General features: G+C 35.6%; 2 protein-coding genes across 2 annotated transcripts; both read right to left on the bottom strand.

The window, feature by feature from the left end:
- Position 1: 1 nt before the first annotated feature.
- LOC132853851 (acylamino-acid-releasing enzyme-like) lies at positions 2-17,608 on the bottom strand. The gene is made up of 23 exons (XM_060881858.1): positions 17,438-17,608; positions 15,638-15,767; positions 13,536-13,662; positions 13,342-13,429; positions 12,150-12,225; positions 10,390-10,481; positions 10,229-10,285; positions 9,176-9,313; positions 8,937-9,028; positions 8,710-8,750; positions 8,486-8,604; positions 8,336-8,396; positions 8,109-8,206; positions 7,522-7,573; positions 7,340-7,428; positions 6,544-6,682; positions 5,704-5,787; positions 5,485-5,565; positions 3,089-3,177; positions 2,620-2,810; positions 2,170-2,272; positions 1,276-1,382; positions 2-491 (listed from the first exon to the last, which is right to left on the bottom strand). The coding sequence occupies exons 1-23, from the start codon at positions 17,465-17,467 to the stop codon at positions 386-388; spliced, it is 2,190 nt and encodes a 729-aa protein (XP_060737841.1). The 5' UTR covers positions 17,468-17,608; the 3' UTR covers positions 2-385.
- Positions 17,609-18,968: 1,360 nt separating this feature from the next.
- Positions 18,969-21,393, bottom strand: LOC132853786 (costars family protein ABRACL-like). The gene is made up of 3 exons (XM_060881743.1): positions 21,333-21,393; positions 20,170-20,231; positions 18,969-19,091 (listed from the first exon to the last, which is right to left on the bottom strand). Exons 1-3 carry the CDS (start codon positions 21,391-21,393, stop codon positions 18,969-18,971), a joined length of 246 nt encoding a protein of 81 aa, XP_060737726.1.
- Positions 21,394-21,650: the final 257 nt, after the last annotated feature.

Below are 21,650 nucleotides of genomic sequence, written 5' to 3'. Positions count from 1 at the left end.
ACACATTTTAAACATGTTTATTTTTAAAAGGAACATGGATTATCCAGAGTGCATCAAACTTGGGCAAAAGAAAGAACCATTAAGGATGTGGTAATTTGCCTTTTGAACAAAAGAGAGAAAAAGAGCAAGAGAGAGAGAAAGAGAGAGAGAGCTTGAAGAGCTTTAAAACAATGGCTGTAACAAGCTGCTGTGTAGTACTAGTACTGTTTAAAGGTCTCTTTTAAAGTTGATGTAAAACATTAGTGTAGCTGTACAATATTTGTAACGACTTGCATACTAACAAACTGGATAAGACACTCTTAATTATCATCTTCACAACCTTAATAAACCTGACAACAGTTTGTTATTGTTGTAATTATTATCTTATATCTGGTGTCTCTGGTGATTATAGATTGAGATGCTGGATGATCCACAGTGCAATGTTTATAAATCCATCCGATTCAGCATCAACTTTGGACAAAGAGTGGTTGTTATCTGGATACCACAACAACCTAAGGACAAAAAAACCCAATATATTTATATATTTATACGTGTATATAAAATGTATTGATTGTCAACAAGGGTTTTGCCATCAAGTACTAAGTCATGTTTTGTCAAGGGTCAAATACGTATTTCAAATGTAAGGGTCAAATATGTTGTCAAGGGTCAAATACGTATTTCATTCATTAAAATGCAAATCAATTTATGACTCTTGAAATGCATTTTTCTGGATTTTTTTGTTGTTATTCTGTGTCACACTGTTAAAAAAACTACTATTAAAGTTATAGACTGATTGTTTCTTTGTCAGTGGGCAAACATAAAATCAGCAGATTTTTTTCCCCTCAGTGTGTGTGTGTGTGTGTGTGTGCGTGCACGCGCATATGCATACACATACACAGAGGTTTATTTAATTTTTTTGCATGTTTGTCACACTTTAATGTTTCAGATCATCTAACAAATTTAAATATTAGTCAAATATAACACAAGTAAATACAACATGCAGTTAAGTGTGCTAGTGTGGCCCAACGGGTTATTAGGTCTAGGGGACAAGCACTTTTTCACACAGGGCCATGTAGGTTTCACTAAAAACTGCATTCTGTGTTTACTTGTGTTATCTTTGACTAATATTTAAATTTGTTTGATGATCTTCAACATTAAAGTGTGACAGACGTGCAAAAAAATAATATTGTATATATATGTGTATATGTATATATATCTGACTCTGCAAGCAGTGTAGAAGCCACTTCTTGTATAACACATTAAATAATTATTATCAAAAGCAGGACTTTTTTTTACCTGACAGGTACTTGCAAAGCCTTCAGAGCTTTGTAGTACTCTATGCCCTGCTTATTAGGCACACGCTTATCCTCTGCTCCCAAGGTAAGCAGCACAGGAGTCTTAACCTAAGGAGAGACAGAAAAAAACTGAGCTGAATACATATTTTTCATACTGCATAAACTACCTTATCCTGAATTCTGTATGCTTGGAAACAAAAATGCTAGACTTAAAAATATATCTGTAATTGCATCCTTGTAAAAAGTCATATTTATTGCTTGTTTCTTAACTCATAATACAGTTTTGTTTGTCTGATAAACACTACTGGGGTAAGTAAAACTTATGTTAAAGCTCAAAGAGCTGTTATATTACCATTAGGTTAACTATATTATAACTTCCTGTATGGTGATTTGTGGTAGCTAAATACTGTATATAGAAATAGTATTTACATCTTCTGTACTTTTACAGTGAAAAGATAATGCCTATCACTTTTTTGCCATATTTCTTTTTAAATAGGGTTTAAAAACTCTATTTTAAGTAAATATTAAAGTCATTGAAATGTAAAAATTCAACATGTGAAATGGGGTTACAAATTGCACATAACTAAGAACATAAGAATGCTCCCCATATTCAATTCGCTGCATGAAGATATAAGTCCACATTTTTGTGTCTACTTATTTTTCAAATATACCAAGAATATTAGTTTGGCTATACTTTGACATTTCTGCTCGACCAACTCATGTGTTGTATTTAAACTGTTGTGCTCATGTTTTATAGAAAGTAAACTGATAACATCACTTTTCTGGTACAGGTCTGGGCTTCAGCAACTGAGAGCGAGGCAAGTTAATATGGTTGATATATTTAGCCAGTGAATAATGAAAGGGATAGAAAATCTGAAACAAAATACAAACTGACCTGTGTGACATGTTTGATGGGTGACTTGTTTAACATTTGCTCCAGCATAGTAGAGCTCAGCATGGTGTTCGTGTTATAATCAAATCCAGCTTCCACCATACACCTGCACACAGATAAAAAAAACAGCAGAAGAAGAAGTGAAAAACTGATTTATGTAACAGACGCTACCCAGCAGTAATTGAACTACCCTTTTTTCTTACTGAAAGCACCATATACTATATTTTACTGAAATTACAAGGAATATTTTTGCAGTGTTACATAGATCCCAATTTAATTTTTTTTTTGTAAAGGCAAGTAAGCATCTGTTTTTTTGTGAATGAATGCCTTCATTTTAAATCTTAAGGAATTACCATTACAACACCTAACACTTGAAATGGATCATATTTTACAACCCCATGAAAGAGAAATACAAAGATAAAATGAGAGACAGACCAGCTGTTCTCTTATTACCAGTCAGGAATGTCAGTACTGCCAATCATGGATGCCAGGTTGGTGACTGGATTCAGAGCAACACATGCTTTGTAAAATTCTGGGTATTGACCAATTAGGTGACAAGCCAAGAATCCTCCATGGGAGCCCCCTATAACAACAACCTTCTCTCTGTCGAAGTCGCTTCGCTTTAAAATGCTTTCAACAGCAAACTAAAATGCAACCACAACAAAAATATTAATGAGGCACCTTTATAATGCATGCAGATTTACTATCTCTACCGTTTTACAAAATCTAAATAAAAAAAATACACAAATATAGATGTATTTTTATAGATGTATAAAATGTTAAACAAACATAGCACCACATACTGATAAAAAAATTATAGTTTCCACAGAGTCTACTCAGCGCCATTCTTACAATCATTATTACTTGTTCTTAGTTAGTGATGGTAAAAACAATTGCTTGAATTACACATCTGCGTTTTTACCTGTACATCTTTGACATCTTGGGTGCCAACATTTCCAGGCAGAGAGTAGACACTGTCCTGACCATAGCCAATAGAGCCTCTGTAATTAACTGAAAGAAACTTGAATTAGGCAAATCACATTTTTCAATCAATTGCATTTTACAAACTACACAAGAGAAGCTTTTTTATTTTTCTAGTACACAATCTGACCAGATGCTTTAACACACAGTAACACATAAGCGTCCAACCATCTGATTTGAGTTAAAAGATTTTAAAAATCACCAGGTTTTAAACTGTGGATTATTAAAAAATCCCTACTATGAACATTGCCTTGTAAACTAACAATAATTATGTTTTTTTCAAGGCAAGTTCAGGCCATTATGATACAGTCTGAACTTCAGTTACAGTAAAATCACAGGCAGCAGACTACCATCATTATGTAAAGTTCACAGCTTGTTCACAGCTTATTCAATGCATCATTCAAAAATATAAGGCTTAAGTATAATTAGCCTCCATATCCTAAATGCACACCCACTGAAATTTTCCACATTTTGACATGTTACAACCACAAAGAAAAATTTCTTTTATTGCGATTTTATGAAACAGACCGAAAGAAAGTGGCACATAATTGTGAAGTGGAATGAAAATTATAAATGGTGTCCAAAATGTTTTACAAATAAATATCTGAAAAGTGTGGTGTGCATTTGTATTCAGCCCCCTTTACTCCGATACCCCTAACTAAAATCCACCTGTGTGTAATTTAATCTCAGTATAAAAACAGCTGTTCTGTGAAGCCCTCAGAAGTGTGTTAAAGAACATTAGTGAACAAACAGCATCAAGAAGACCAAAGAACGCACCAGACCAGGTCAGGGATAAAGTTGTGTAGAAATTTAAAGGAGGGTTAGGTTATAAATTAATATCCCAAGCCTTGAACATCTCACATAGAATTGTACAATCCATCATCCGGAAACGGAAAGAGAATGGCACAACTGCAAGCCTACCAAGACATGGCCGTCCACTTAAACTTACAGGCCGTGCAAGGAGAGCATTAATCAGAGAAGCAGCCAAGAGGCCCATGGTAACTCTGAAGAAGCTGCAGAGATCCACAGCTCAGGTGGGAGAATCTGTCCACAGGACAACTATTAGTTGTGCACTCCAAAATTCCAAAAAGTGGCAAGAAGAAAGGCATTGTTGAAAGAAAGCCATAAGAATCCTGTTTGCAGTTTGCGACAAGCCATGAGGGGGACACAACAAGTATGTGGAAGGTGCTCTGTTCAGATGAGACCAGATGAACAAAATTCAAAACATTGTGTGTGGCGGAAACCTAACACTGCACATCACCCTGAACACACCATTCCGACCGTGAAACATGGTGGTGGCAGCATCAGGTTGTGGGGATGCTTTTCTTCAGCAGGGACAGGGAAGCTGGTCAGAGTTGATGGGAAGATGGATGGAGCCAAATACAGGGCAATCTTAGGTAAAAACCTGTTAGAGTGTGCAAAAGACTTAAGACTGGGGCGGAGGTTCACCTTCCAGCAAGACAATGACCCTAAATATACAGCCAGAGCTACAATGTAGTGGTTTAGATCAAAGCATATTCATGTGTTAGAATGGCAGCGGGAGTGGGCAGGACTGGGAATACACAAATATACCTTTGATAAAAATAAAAAAATGTTTGCTTTGGTATGGCTGGTTAAATGAATGACGTGCTCCACACACCCGTGACAGTTGGTGGCAGTAATGTATGCCAACCACCAATAATATAAGAGAAGGCGTGTTCCCCATGCACTCTCTAGAAGCCGCGAAAATTAAAAATGGATTCGGACCCGAAACTCACACTGCAACGACTACTCTGGGAAAAAAAGGACTCCGTCGGGCTCACTTCTAGAGGCTGACATTTTTTCGGGATTCCCGCGGGTCACAGGAGTGGGAGGGAATGGGGATCATTCTTCTGGGATTGGGACAGGATGGGATTTTCCCCAGTATTTTTTTTTATTTGGGATGGGAATTTTTTTTTTGGGAGTGGGACGGGAGAGGTTTGAAAATCCACTCCCGTGTCACCCTCTAGTGCAAAGCTGGTAGAGACATACCCCTAAAAGACTTGCAGCTGTAATTGCAAAATTTACAAAGTATTGTAATTTACAAAGTATTGACTCAGTGCGGCTGAATACAAATGCACGCCACACTTTTCAGATATTTATTTGTAAAAAACATTTGGACACCAATTATCATTTTCCTCCCACTTCACAATTATGTGCCCCTTTTGGTTGGTCTATCAAATAAAATCCTAATAAAATAGATTTTTGTTTGTGGTTGTAACGTGTCAAAATGTGAAAAAGTTCAGTGGGTATGAATACTTTTGCAAGGCAATGTAAATCAACAACAAAAATTAATGGTTGTTCAGTAAATATACTTACCATGTAAGACACCAAAACCCATCCTGCAGAGAACTGCTGAGCCTAAGAGCCACTCTGTCACGATTACTGCGTGAGGTCCACCTGGAGAACAGGACAGACAGGTATTTTTTTACTTTTCTCCACTTCAGATATTTAACATTTAAAGCCTTCTTAAATCATATAAATCTTAATAAAACAGATAACTAACCTGCTCATTTCCAGATTATGTTTAGAACTTACCATGTGGCTTGACAACAAGTGGTAGTTTTGTTCCCTCTTTCACATCCTTTGGTTTCAGTAGAATGGCATCAAAGTCCAGACCAGCTACATAGTATAAAAAAAATTTTAAAAAAATGCAATATTTACAAATACTTTATAAATATAAATTTATAGAAGCCCCAAATGCAACTTTTGGTAGAAAATAAATCTATGGGTTCTTATAAAATGTGCTGTGCTTTCCGTGTTTTTTATTTAGGTTTAATTTCATTTAGGACACTATGAATCATTTTTGCATTGAATAAATAAAGATACAAATAAAATGACTTCATAACTCTAAACACAACACACTGAAGTTCGGTGTCTTCAGATTCATGCACTGAATTGGTTCAACTATCACCGTTGTGTATAAGGTTATCATCAGTATTATTTTTTACATGATTTGGTTTATTTGCTCAGGAGCAAGAGATAATGGGTTTATATATGGTAACTTCAGATTTATTAATATGCTTCATAAAGGGCTGGTAACCAAGAGTTCACTTCTTATAATTAGATCAAATTGTTTTCACTTGCAGTGAAACTTTTACACCATCCATTAAAATGTGACTATTTCTCTAACCCATCAGGGGCAGTGAACAACATAATGGATATATTTTTGTATATATGTAGAAATGACTACCATTATAGTCATAAAACATGTAGTACTTGTGATATTCACTTCCCTGGTTATCAATTCCTCAGAATCAAACTTCTGTATGTAACCAGTGTTTAGATGTGGGTGGCTGTCCATATTTGTCTGTCTGCCTGTAAATCATTCTGTATTCATCACTAGGTTTAGACATTTAATAGAGACTCTAAACTCACGGTATTGTTTGTTGTCCTCCTCTGGAGGTGGGGTGAAACTAAGAACCTGCCAGTCAATTTCAGGCTGCATTACAGCATCCTCTAGTGTCACCCATGACACCTCTTCTTCTGAGCCACTTGCTGGTAGAAAGCCCACCCTCTACAGACAGGAAAACATTTCGTTTATAGTTTGTTGTTGGATGTTTTTTTGGGGTGAATAGCTATATATTGTACAGTCAATTTACAAAGTGCATTATATTGTTATTGCAGACACATCAAATCTCAGTGCTATTTGAAAGGCAACTGCCTAGAAAGTTATTCAGGTAACATTTAAGTGATAAAGGCTATCCTATTTGAAAGGTACCATGAGACAAGTAAATACAAGTCAATGCATATACTATTCTCAAATATAGTATTTCTATTATTGCAGAGAATGAGAGGAGTTCTGTATGTTATGTAAACCGAGAAGCCTTTCTTACAACCAACAGTGGTTGTTAAAGTTACCATAGCCTCCTTCTCAGCTCAAACAAGCCTGTCCATTCTCGTATGATACATCTCATCAACAAAGGCATTTCTGCATGCACAGAACTGATGCTCACTTTTTTTCACTAGTCAGTCTAAACTTTAGAGACTCTTGTGTATGAAAAGCCCTGGAGCTTAGCAGTTTCCAAATATTCAAACAAGAAAACCTGGCACCATCAACCATACTAAACATTTTGAATTTTAATGTCAAAATTAATCATTTTTGAATTTGTGCATTTTGCACCCGCCATATGATTGGCTGAATTGAATAACTGCTTTTTATTTTTTTTTTTACCAGACTTGGAGGACAGTTTGGAGATGAGCAGCTGACCACCATCAAATCCCTGTGGATAGTCAGCAAGCACCAACTTCCCATGTCTAACTCTAAGAAAGAAAAGTCATAAAAAAAAACAATTATAATTACACAGAATCATGGGGTGATGTGTGCATAAGAAATAACAACAATGATGAACCTACTAGAGGTGAGAGATGTTACATGGCCTGTGGAAGTATCAACCACTAGTAGGTCCTGAAAAACAAAATAAAATTTAAATTATTAGAAGTAATAAGAGATAACTACTGAGTTACCATCTCAAGCAATTAAAAGCGAAAGAGACGGTCTTTATAAGTAAACATGAAATTAGGTTAAATTTATAGGAACAGGTTGGCAAAAAAAAGATTTTCTGCAGTTCGAATTTTTGCCTTATCTGATTAAAGCCACACTACACATGGATCCAAATCCGGTTAAAATTTTGGGACATGCTGGTAAAGACTATCAAAATCTGTAAATGCATGCAAGTCTCAGCTTCAAAGATTTGTGACAAAAACTGTACAGAAAAACTCCAGCATTTAAAGCAGTCAAGGACAATCCACAGACTTTATACAAATGATCATAAGTACATACTGTGTATAGACTGTATACATTGCAAAACAGACTAAATGCTCAATTGTAATGTACACACAGGGTTTAAAAAATGCAAAAAGCAGGCTTCAGAAATTGATCAGATTTCCCCTGTTGTGTAAACAAAATTATAGTGCAGAGAGCCTTCTATTTGTCAGTGTACCTTGCGGCTTCTCTGTGCAGATGATATAAGAACTCTCTGGCTGTCAGCTGACCAACACTGAGGAGACAGCATGGAGCTGTAGATACCAGTAAAGCCACCTGTATATAAATTACAAATGAAAAACTACATAAATAAATACACCTTAATATCGTAATTAATAAAAAATAAATAAAAAATAAAAAACCACCAGAAACCCAAGTTTCTTTAGTGATTGTAGACCAGTGTACCTTCTCTGCTTCTCTTGACAACATCAACTACAACTGATGTCTTCTTTGTATACCAGTCATACTGCAAAATAAATAAACAAACAAATAAATAAAAAGTAATTATACAATCTCTCCAGCTAGGATACACAACACATAGGTACACAAACGCACCATGCAAAGCTTGTTGCATTGCTGATGTGGGCCATAAACATCACACTGAAAATAGACAATGCGGCAGTGATCTGGACTCAGACGAGGAGAACAGACTGCAGCAGAGTCAGACAACTGTTCTAAAAGAAGGGAAAAGACAAAGAAAGAAAGATGTAACATACAGATGCCCATGAACCAAAAATAACTTTTTAAACATTACATTACTTAAGTTAAGTATTGCATACCACATTTTCCACCAGTAAGATCCACGTAAAAGAGAGAAGACCTAATATACAGACACAAATAAATTACCTTATGAATGAGATTTTGAAATTGCAGTCAGTATCTATTGCCAATAATATATATTATTGATAAATCAATAATAAAGTGATTCTTTAATATTATCTTGAACTCCTTTAATTTTAAATACACACACAGATATACTCATGCTCTCTCTCTCTCTCTCTCTCACCGTCTATTGGGGCAGTATTTCAGGCCCAATCTGAATGGCTCATGCCACCATCCCAAAAACACCACACCTGTGTCATTTGGGGCCCAGAATGCCTGTGGGTTAAGAGTTTATACAAATGACCTTAAGAGACATAGTTCAAAAGTGGTTGTGTATGGTTACATGCATATTGACTTATTTGATTGTATGCACATGTGCGCGCACACACACACACACACACACACACACACACACACACACACCTGTCCAGGAGAAATATCATCTGGTACTCCCTCTAAGACAGAAACGTTGTTGCCCTCAATATCCAAAATGCAAAGTACAGGCGTGCTCTTACTGACCAAAGTCTCACCCCAGTCCTCATAATAAACAAACTGGTTACCCTGAAAATAAAACCATTAGAAAACAGAATATGTATTACTATTCTTGGGAGGAATGTTGTTTAAACTAAATAAAAATATTAATATTATATAATTATATTATAATATATTTATAATATATTATATTATATATATATATATATATATATATATATATATATATATATATATATATATATATATATATATTTATATGTTTTATATTATATATATATTTAATAATATATTATATATATTAAGATATTAATAATAAAGATATGGATACACAATGCACAATATGTGTATTTACAGGTGGCTGACAAATAGGAAAAACACCATTAACACCTTTTTTTCTAAAACAGGGGTTCTCAACCTTAACCTTTCACAGCTAGAGACCCTTATAGTTTTTTTGCTTCATGGACCCAAGGAGGTCTCATGGATCACACTGTTCGAAAAGATATTCCTACAGTTGGTGGATTAGTGAAAGAGAATGTTCTCGGTGAAGTTCTGCATATGTTTTTCATCTGTATTGAGATATGGTGACTAGAATATGAGTTTCACAATTTTCACAATTAAGAATGGCCTTTCATTTCCAGTTGATTGGCTCACCTGTTATCCTGGCCATGACCCCTCCATCAGGATATAAATATTTATCATAGTCAATCAGTTAGAAAAGTACTGTATTGCTTTGCAGATGCTCTTTCTGCTAAGGGGACAAGTGGACACAAACCATGCTAGCAAAATAATTTAAAAAGAAAATAAATAAATTGATCTCTTTGACAACCAACTGTGCATATGCATATGTAATTAAATAACATCTAGAGCCAGGTGCTAATCTCTGATACAAATATATACAAGATATAAATTTATATTAAATTTAAATTCGTACAACAAGAGGAAAATACACTATTATGACTCAAGGTATTTGATTGCTTTTACCTTGACAGTATCTTCCTTCTTGTCAGCCTCATCATCACCTAGCAAACTGGATTCAGACTGTTAATGTGGGAAACAATAGAAAAAGTAGAGTTCTACCATTAAAATATTTGTTTTCAATAAGTAAACCATATACTGTATCAGTTTCATTTTAAGTTTGAGACCTGGAAGTAAGATTCTGTCTTGGGACGTTTTTTTTCAGCCACATATAGGAGATGAGTCTCAGAGTGAGACCAGACCAAGCAGCCAAACTGTTCTACATGAATGATAAAGAACAAAGCAAAGTCATATATTTATATATAAACATACATTGGTGTGAAAAAATGTTTGCCACTTCCTGATATTTTTTTTGTTTTACACGTTTGTCACAATTTAATTTTTCAGATCATAAAACAAATTTAAATATTTTTAAATGATGGTTTTTATTATTATGGGAAAACAAAATCCAAACCCACATGGCCCTGTGTGAAAAAGTAACTGTGGGTTATCACACCTGAGTCCAATTTCTCTAGCCACACCCAGGCCTGATTACTGCCACACCTGTTCGCAATCAAGAAATCACTTAAATAAGACCTGACTGACAAAGTGATGTAGACCAAAAGATCCTCAAAAGCTACACATCATGCCAAGATCCAAAGAAACTCAGGACCAAATGAGAAAGAAAGTAATTGAAATCTAACAGTCTGGAAAATGTTATAAAGCCATTTCAAAAGCTTTGGGACTCCAGCGAACCACAGTGAGAGCCATTATCCACAAATGGCGAAAACATGGGACAGTGGTGAACCTTCCCAAAATTACCCCAAGAGCGCAGCAAACAACTCATCCAAGATGTCACAAAGCATCCAAAGAACTGCAGGCCTCACTTAAGGTCAGTGGTCATGACTCCACCATAAAAAAGCAACTGGTCAAAAATGGCCTGCATGGCACAGTTCCAAGAAAAAAAACGCTGCTGAGCAAAAAGAACATAAAGGCTCGTCTCAGATTTGCCAGAAAACATCTTGATAATCCCAAGACTTTTGGGAAAATACTCCGTGGACTGACGAGAAAAAAGTTTAACATATGGAAAGGTGTGTCCCCCATTACATCTTAAAAAAGTAACAACGCATTTCAGAAATAGAGCATCATACCAACAGTACAACATGGTAGTGTGATGGCCTGGGGCTGTTTTGCTGCTTCAGGAACTGGAAGAATTGCTGTGAAAAATGGAACCATGAATTCTGCTGTCTACCAAAAAAATCCTGAAGGACAATGTGCGGCCATCTGTTCGTGATCTCAAGCTGAAGTGAACTTGGGTTCTACAGCAGGACAATGATCCAAAACACACCAGCAAGTCCACCTCTGAATGACTGAAGAAAAACAAAATGAAGACTTGAGTGGCCTAGTCAAAGTCATGACCTGAATCCTATTGAGATGCTGTGGCATGACCTTAAAAAGGCTCGAAAACCAATTTTGCAAACGAATATGAGTGGACCAAAATTCCTCCACAGCGCTGTAACAGACTCATTTGCAAGTTATCGCAAACGCTTGAATGCAGTTCTTGCTGCTAAGGGTGGCCCAACCAGTTATTAGGTTTTAGGGGGAAAGCACGTTTTCCACACAGTGCCATGTAGGTTTGGATTTTGTTCTCCCTTAATAATAAAAACCTTCATTTAAAAACTGCATGTTGTGTTTACTTGTTATGTTTGACTAATATTTAAATTTGTTTGATGATCTGAAACAAAAGTGTGACAAAAATGCAAAAAAATGTTTAAGTGGTAAAAAAAAAAAAAAAACGTATGTAAGTGTAAAAGTTTATAATTTTGGGTAAATTAATTTTAAACATTCTTGGGGCTCACAAATGAGGTGTAATAAAATATTAATGATATTAAAAATAGTTCATATAATAAACCCATAGAACCACATAGGAAAACTCTAGAACTCTTACCATCTTCATACACCTTTCCATGCTTTTTCAGTGCAGTCAGGTTGAGACTTTTGATCTTACTGTTCTTATGCCAGATCTGAAATAACAAAAAGTTACCAGAACACTCCAAGAACAACAAATCAGGCTGTAGGCAAAAATTAATTACAAATATATAACTAGATTTGTAAAGTTTGTCATGACAAACTTTGATGTTGGCTTTGACAAAGCAAGTATTCGCAAAGGCCGTAGTTTTTTGGAGGCGAGTGGACATAAGGATCAGTGTTACTTTTGGAGGCAAGAGGACAGAAAGCTAGGGTGCCAAAACATTTGGAGGCAAGTGGAGACGAGCATGTGACGTCATCCAAATACTCTTGAGGAAGTTCCCCACATTGGGCTGAGTGTTTTGATATGTCACATGTCCATGTTGTGCTAATTTTTTATTTTCACGTGACATCATCAGAATACCCGTGATGAAGTTCCCCTCATTGTTCTGAGTGTTTTGATATATGACATGTCAATGTTGTAAAAAGTTTTTTGATTTTGCATATTTTGGGGGCGGGGCTGCAGGACAACCGAAAGGCCAGTCGGTACACCAATTTAAAACTCTGTTCAGAGTATCACCCTAAAGGAGCTGACAAGTTTGGCGTAGATAGTTCGAAAGCTTGCCGAGTTATAAACCTCCAAAATTTATAATGGGAGTCTATGGGGAAAAAGGCCATTTTGAGACCCAGTACCGGAAGTACCGGAACTCAGATCGCTTAGAAAAGTAATACTTTTAACTTTTTTACAACATGGACATGTGACATATCAAAACACACAGAACAATGAGGGTAACTTCCTCATGGGTATTCTGATGACGTCACGTGAAAATATGAGTATTTGGATGACGTCACATGGGATTCGGATGAAGTCACATGCTCGCCCCCACTCCAAATGTTTTGGCACCCTAGCTTTCTGTCCACTTGCCTCCAAACGTACCACTGATCCTTATGTCCACCCGCCTCCAAAAAACACCAGCCTTTGCGAATACTTGCTTTGTCAAAGCCAACATCAAAGTTTGTCGTGACAAACTTTACAAATCTAGTTACAAAACAAACTGTAAAGCAGGAATACCAACAGATACATAACAGGAAAGTATAACAAACATCTATACAGAAGCATCAGCAGATGTTTGAATCTTTCAGATTCAAAACCCATATTCACAATGACTCACCTCAATAAACTGTTTTTCCTCTCCTTTAATGGAACACTGCCTCACTACAGCCTTCATCTCTCCAGAAGGAGAGTCCTGGCTCAGTAGCCTGGATACAAGCATAGTGCACAGATCATGTGGAACTCTTTAATAAAATGTGATGTGCAAAATGTTCAAATGGTGGAAAAAAGAGTCAGTAAACTTTGAAAACCTACTCTCCTGTGATCTCTGTGCAGTTACCAGAGGGTCCAGAGTAGACTATCAATATGTCATCATGAAACACAACGTACTGCCGGCAAAATTTAACAATCTCATTCCTTTCCAGATCCCGCTGAGTCCACTCTTTATTTGAAAAATAAAAATAATATATATATTAAAACATATGTATATATTAGGGACAATTAGTTTATCGCGCGTTAACGTACTTTTTATTTTGAAAGTCCGTTGCTCACTGCGTTTGAATACACAACATAGATAGACTGTAATAATACAACCGAATAACGCAAACCATGGGTCACAGGAGGGGTGGGATGTTTATCAGTAGGCTACTGGCTGCTTGGGATGAGCGTAATCACGCGTCTCAAACAATGAAAGCATTTGTTGTGTGCCTAAGAGAACTACAGCGCGAAACAGGAAATATCTGGTGCGGACAGAAAAATGGAAAAAGGTACCGAAATCTTAAATGGACATTTTTATTTTAAACCTCTTCCACACAGTGGAGTTGATAGAACTAAAGCTATTTGAAACCACTGCAAAGCTGAATTGTCTTATCATCGGAGTACTTCGAGTCTGAAGTATCACTTAAATGTAAAGTTGGAAGAATGGATACATGCAGTTAATTTTGTCCACTCAATCTGCATCACTGAAAGTTTTTTTTTTTTTTTTGGACTGAGATTCTTAAAGGAGATTGATGTTGTTGCTCGGAAGGGGCCAGTTATAATATGATCGAGGTTCTGGACATATTTTTTTTTTACAAACTAAACAAAACGTTAATGTTTTATTTAATAAAACATTAACGTTTTAATGTTTTATTTATATGTTAATGTTATATTTAATTTGATTACATTAATGTTTAAGTTAAGATTTACAAGAAGTGTTAACTGCTACTAACTTTTAACTGCCGTAAAAAAGCACTTTATTTGTTTAAAAGCACTTTTGTTCATACAGCAGTACTTTGAAAGAATAAAATTACGCAATACACTAATTACGCAATACACTACTTTCATTATTGAATTTTGCGCATGCTGCGATTAATCGCGATTAATCACAGAAAAATCATGCGATTAAAATATTTAATCGTTGCCCAGCACACTATATATCTATATCTATATCTATATGACTCAAAAGATGACTCATTTACTGTAACAGCATGTCCTAGAGAATAGTACTGGCTGCAATACAATTCAAAGGTTAATATTAATGTTACTCTAATGATGATCTGATGATGCTTTTTTAAAGGAGATATATATTTAACATTTATGGAAAGACTATGAGTGTCAGCGTTTTTTAACAGTGTAAGATGTATCATCTATTAATAAAGCAAAATCTATACATGTTGTTAAATTACTTTGATGTAAAAGCTGTTATTGGAAAATAATGAATAATGGAATCATTTTACCATGGTGTTACATTACCACGCTTGTTGATTATTTTTATATTACAAATGGACATTCTAAATTGCGAACCATACATGTTTCAAAGTCCTGAATTATATTCTAAATTATCACTTTATGTTAATATCATACATGCATACATGTTACAAAAGTGACTAAAAATCAAAAGAATATTCCTTGCACTGATAGTGGGAAGTGGTGTGTTATTATAGAAAAATAATCCATGATGGAATGGTGTGAGACGCCTCAATGTACATCTGGAAAATTTAAGTGGCCATTCACTAGATTACAGATTACAAAACATACATATATACAACATACATACATACATACAAAACATACATGTGAAAGTAATGTGGGACTATTTTTAAACTTTATCACTGTAATAGAAAAAAAACAGATTATAGTGTTAATACTCATTACAGTCTATAACTGTATACAAGTTTGCAATTTGAGACAATATAAAACAGTTAGAATATATTTCCCAGTAACTTTAAAAAATATAAAGATGCAAAATCTGTATTTGAGGAAATTTTGAGATTTGCTTATGATCCTATTTGTGTCAAGCGACCGCTGGTTTGGAAACTTACCTAAAGACCTGAGTTACATGAATGTGCAGTGTAAAAAAGGGAACTGGATTGGACCGTACAATCTATAGGCCACAGTAAACTGAAGGTTATCTTACAGATGATCAGGAAGCCCACCTGTGGATATGTTGCTGTACTTTCCCCCATACTGAGAGGTAATTACTGGCCCCACGTCGGCACGGCTCAGGGATGGGAAGTGACTCTGCTCCCGGTAGAGCTCAGCGATCTCTTCAGGGCTGGTCATTACCTTGTAACACACAGTTTATCTAATTCTTAGATATAAGAATTGTAGCAACACACAAAGATTCCTTAAGAGTACTCTTACAAGTAAATCCCAAGCTGTTAAATTATTCATTATTTACTCATGTTAACAACATATAGTATTATTGTATCATATTCAATCAAATAATATATTGACAACATAGTGACTAATTTCATCAATGAACAGATCGGATTTCGCATCAACCAAATAAGATTTTCATAGCCCACTGGTGTTTCAAAGGCAAATACTGCTTATTCTCAAAATACTTGTTGGTATTGCAATTGTTGGTAGTGCTTTTGTTCCTTGGTCCACAAAAGGCAGAAATAATCCACTTACAGCAGTAAGCAGCCATTTTATAGTAGTAAATAAGACAATGTAGATACAAAACATAAAATCTCTATATATAGATATATGCCTTAATTTTTATGTATTCTTTCTTAAGAGGGAAGGGTTATGCATGTTAGCCCCTTTATACCAGCTGGCCCTGAGCATAAGCTTTAATTATTTATGTTGACATTTTCTGCAAGCAATATGATGTTTAAATATTTGCAGTTTTCATACTTGTTATAGGGTACATTCAGGTAAATTGGGACAGTTATTCTGAGCAGCATTTATTTTCTCACTCATCATGAGCACTCGTTCATTTTCGGCTCCATCCAGCAATCAGTGCACAAAGAATAACCTTGTGTGCAGAATGAAGCACAACCTTTGCTGGTTCTTTCTATCTGCAGCCATGTACAACTATGCAAATAACTTTTCTGCGATATTTCTTTGGGGATCAACATATTACTTTAAATTTAGTCCAATTATTTAACCTGCATATAAGTATATATATTTATATTCTCAACTATTTAGCACATTATCTAAGTTTCACGTTAACAGTTTATTTTTAACTTAAATACTCTTCTGCTGCTATATTGTATTTTGTCTTATATTCATATTGCTTCTTGTCTGTTAGCATAACACTGAAATGTCCCAAACGGGTTTAATAAAATGCTCTTTCTCAGGCCAAAATGCAATGAATTTCATTCAGCCTACTTTGTTCTTAAAGTATTAAAATATGTTAATATTGAATTTAGAGAAGTACACAACAAATAAATGTCATTAACATTGAAATTAAAAATCAATGTTTGACCCCTAAATTACTAAACATGTTATTAAAATGGCTTTACGTCAAACTGGACCAAAGGACAAGGCATGATTCTTTATAATATAAACGTTTCCTAAAATAAACACTTTCCTTCCCATGCAGAGAGCCAACACCTTGTTGATTTCAGTAAAATGCTGGTCACTTGTTTTTATTAAGAGTTAGCAAGCTTAAGAGAGGCTGCATCAATGTATCTGAACTAACACCATAGTTAAGAAAGTAGCAACACAAAAGGCCAGGAGTAAATCATTCCAGTATTTCCGCATTCAGTGGATTTTAAAGAAATAATATTCGATTGCACATAATCTCTATCGATGTACAACCTCTGTGTTCAACAAAAATCATTGTGATTAAATAATTGATATTAATGGCAGTTTGCTTAAATGCATGACCAGAATTTATTGTAATTATTGTACTGTTTAATTATTTTTTACTTAATGGTCAAGTGTAAGAAATCAAATAGACAACCTACATGTTAGAATCGCACAACAAATTGATTTTACTCTACCTTCAAATTCATGTCACCGCTGAGACTCATCTAATTCGTAGGTTGTCAGGCTTGTTTTATATTTATCACTACAGAAAAATTATGAGCAATTCGTAGTCTAAACTCTGATTTATTCAATCAGACTTAAAGTACGATTTGGCTGAAAAGCAACAATGCCCGTTAGCTAATCTTACTTCCTAGTAAATTTCCATTCTGTCAAAATAAAAGTCACATACATGAGATATGGATAAAGGTGTGTTGTGTTTGGCTATGTGAGAAAATGAAGAGGTGGGATCTAAACTAAAGCTATATGTTTGTGTATCTTGTATCTGTGCTGTACACTCTGTTTAGAGTTCACACTAAAATAGTTACACTCCGTTTTTACCATCCTATCACATGATCCAATTAACTATATTTTAATCTATCCCTGATTTTCTGTTTTTATGATCACCTTTTAGCCGTAATACCCCATACTAATTAAAGATTCTTGACTCACTGACCCCAGAGTAGATTACACCTGATTCTGATTCTGATTCTAAATGGCTTATTTGCAGAATTATTGTTTATGTATTGCATATACCATCTCACTTATCTATTTACTTGTCTGATCTGCATATTACACATTACATGTATATTACTGTAATACAATGGAGCTACCGGGACAAAAGGCACCTGAAGTTAACCTTTACAGTTTTCATTACCCCAGACTACCAGTTATACACAGCAACATTAAGGCTTCAAAGTTAATTTATGTAAATGTCTGATAATTTATTCTATACCTAATTTATGCAAATAAATATGTGTACTTCTGTTGAAACATCTGTTGTTAATTCCTTAAGAAAAATAAAGATAAGCTATTTGACCAGGTGGAACAGTTTTTTGTTGTTGTTGTTGTTGTTGTTGTTGTTTTTTTTAATAAAATAAAAAAGAATCCAGCTGCACCAAAATAATATATTGCCTGAGATACTTGTGATTTCATCACTATAGTATTCCTTAGAGAAATTGTGCTATCATATCGTCAGAAATAATTTTAGTATCTAATTATCTTATTACTTAGATACTTATTATTAAGTATGTAAATATCTATGTTTTTGTGGAAAAATAAACTATAATAAATTTCAAATAGTAAATTTGACATAATTGTCTAGATTACCTACAAAACATAATTACTCTACTTATCATTTGGCACAAATAAATCTTAAAGCCAGTTTGTCAGTAATAGTATTGCACTGTGAAGTCCTTGTCTATGTCTATTGAAACTACCCAATACAAGACTACTGTATATCATAAAATAATTTATATTGATGTCAAGTTTCCCAAATGGCTTCACAAACATAATTCTATGCAACATTTATATAATAATAATAAAAAAGCAAAATACATCTTATTTGCAATCCTACGTCTAAACGGTTATCACAAACATAACCATTTTAAAAAATCCTAGTGACAAGATAGCAACATTGGTTATTTAAAAACACAATCGTCAAATAAGTACTCATTCCCCTCAGGAAAACTATTGTTGGAAAAGTAAGATACAGGGCAGTTTGTCTGGTCAATAGTGAAGTAATATACTATCAACATTATCATAAACTCCTTGCAGTAAGAGCTCACCCTGAAATGTAATGATCTTCTTTCGCTTGGCTGCTTTCAGTGTTCCAACGAGTGCCTCAAAGAGTCAAGTCAAGTCAAGTCAAGAAGCTTTTATTGTCATTTCAACCATACATAGCTGTTGCAGTACATAGTGAAATGAGACAACGTTTCTCCAGGATCAAGGTGCTACATAAAAACAAAGACAGGGCTAAAGACTTGTAAGTAGTCTTAGCCACATAAAGTGCAACTGTGCAACCTGGTGCAAACAGTGCAGGACAAGACAAACAAGACAGACAAGACAGTGCAGGACAAAAGACAGTGCAGGACAAGACAGTGCAGGACAAAAGACAGTGCAGGACAAAAGACAGTGCAGGACAAGACAGTGCAGGACAATGACAGTGCAGGACAATGACAGTGCAGACACAAAGTTACAAGACAATACAAAAAGTACAAAATATGCAGTACACAAAAGACAATAAATAGTAAACAGTCACAGAAACAGCGCCGACCGACCAGTGTTAATACTGTATGTGTTAATATAGTATGTGCGAAATGGCTGAGATATTGTACAATATGTGCAAAAACGGCTGAAATGTTAGGACAGTTTGTGCAAAAAACAGCAGACAAGGTGTGCAAAACAGCATGTAAACAGTTTGCTGGATTGTAAGCAGCATGTAAACAGTATGTTGTGTCAGTGTGTGTGTTTTGTGAGGGTCTATGCAGTCCATACAGATGATGTGTGTGTAACTTGTGCTCAGTACAGTACATTTCAGTTGTTGAGAAGTCTGATGGCTTGTGGGAAGAAACTGTTACACAGTCTGGTCGTGAGGGCCCGAATGCTTCGGTACCTTTTTCCAGATGGCAGGAGGGTGAAGAGTGTGTGTGAGGGGTGTGTGGGGTCATCCACAATGCTGTTGGCTTTGCGGATGCAGCGTGTGGTGTAAGTGTCTGTGATAGAGGGAAGAGAGACCCCAATGATCTTCTCCGCTGTCCTCACAATCCGCTGCAGGGTCTTGCGTTCTGAGATGGTGCAGTTCCCGAACCAGACAGTGATGCAGCTGCTCAGGATGCTCTCAATGGTCCCTCTGTAGAACATGGTCAGGATGGGGGGAGGGAGATGTGCCTTCTTCAGCCTTCGTAGGAAGTAGAGACTGCCCCATGAGGTTGACAAACTTGTCATCATTTAAAAGGACACTAAATTTGACACTGATTTTACCATCTGCATCTTTAAAGAGGCCTGTAGTCATCCAGTCCAGTGATGGAGAGTTTCCTGGGGCAACTTGAGTGCTGGGAGGAGTTGTTAAAGGGGTTCACAGAGGTGTGATGGGGCAGTCAGTGGGCTGGGTTGGATGAGAGATGTGAAGATATTCTTAAACCTGCAGTAGAAGGTGTTGCGGTCATCAGCCAAGTCTTTGTTTGCTTCAGTTGGGAGGGGTGATTTCCTGTAGTTTGTGATATCTTGCAGGCCTTTCCACACTGATGCAGGATTGTTAGCTGAAAACCTGCTTTTCAGCTTTTCAGAGTACCTTCTTTTGGCTATTTTGATCTCTTTTGTCAGTAGGTTCCTAGCCTGCTTATACAGAGTTCCCTTCTGTAGGCATCTTCCTTGGCATGTCAAAATTAATGATGAATATACAAAAAATATACAAATAAAAAGACATTACAGTACAAGTTCACTAGTTTCATTTTTAAATAATAATAATTAATCTAGTTATAGTGGTTTAAATTGTGTAAATACTTTAAGTAATTCTTGAAAGAAATCAATCACAAACAGAGGCCATGGGTGAATACCAAAGTATCACTATGTTGGATGTGCAAAAATGTTTGCCTTTAGTAGTAAACTTGGCCTTATTAGGGCTCAGTCAATGTACTGTAAATATTATCATTATCATAAAGCCCAAATAATCATATCTGCAGCATTACTACAGTATGTGTATGATCACAGCTCCAGGGTCTCCAGTTCAGTTTTAGCTGTTACAAACTGTGGATGCTATCCATTCCCCATGTTGGCATGGATCCCCTCTGGGTTATTCAGGTACTTTTCCCAAAAAACATATAGAGTGGTGAACTGGTCTCTCCATATTTGTCAGTAAATGTATGTCTGCATAGTGTTTTGTGATAGACTGGCATTCCATTAAGGGTGTTCCCAGCCTTAAGCCCAGTGTTCCCTGGATAGGTTTCAGATCCACAGTGTCCCTGACCAACACTGATTGATAGATGGAAGGATAGATTGAATGCATCAGTAAATGTAGTATCTAATTAAATTAATTGCAGGTTCTAAACCAACTGAAAGAATGAAATATGCATACAGATTAGCAATACTTACTTTTGTTGCCAAGTCTGTGAATCTCATTCACAAGGAGTGTAACTTCATGATTCACATTCATTTTCACTGTAAGCATCGGCAAATGCGTTTCAGAAGATTTGCCAAAATTTCTTTAAAACATGATTTTAACACATGCGTGCCTAATACAATAGTAAAAACTCAGTCATAGATTGCAAATGTTCATCACTGCATTTCTATTTAAAACTTCAATGCGCACAAGCCTTCAAAGCTACAGGCAGCTATGTCTAGTAGTGAAAATCTGGTTGTTACTGTAAATACAAAAACCTTTAAGGTGTAGAACACTGAGCCATAGCTGCT

The sequence above is a fragment of the Tachysurus vachellii genome, chromosome 11 (assembly GCF_030014155.1).
Source record: "Tachysurus vachellii isolate PV-2020 chromosome 11, HZAU_Pvac_v1, whole genome shotgun sequence".
Taxonomy (NCBI): domain Eukaryota; kingdom Metazoa; phylum Chordata; class Actinopteri; order Siluriformes; family Bagridae; genus Tachysurus; species Tachysurus vachellii.
Note: the sequence above shows the minus strand (reverse complement) of the source record. Positions and strands in the feature narration are given on the sequence as shown.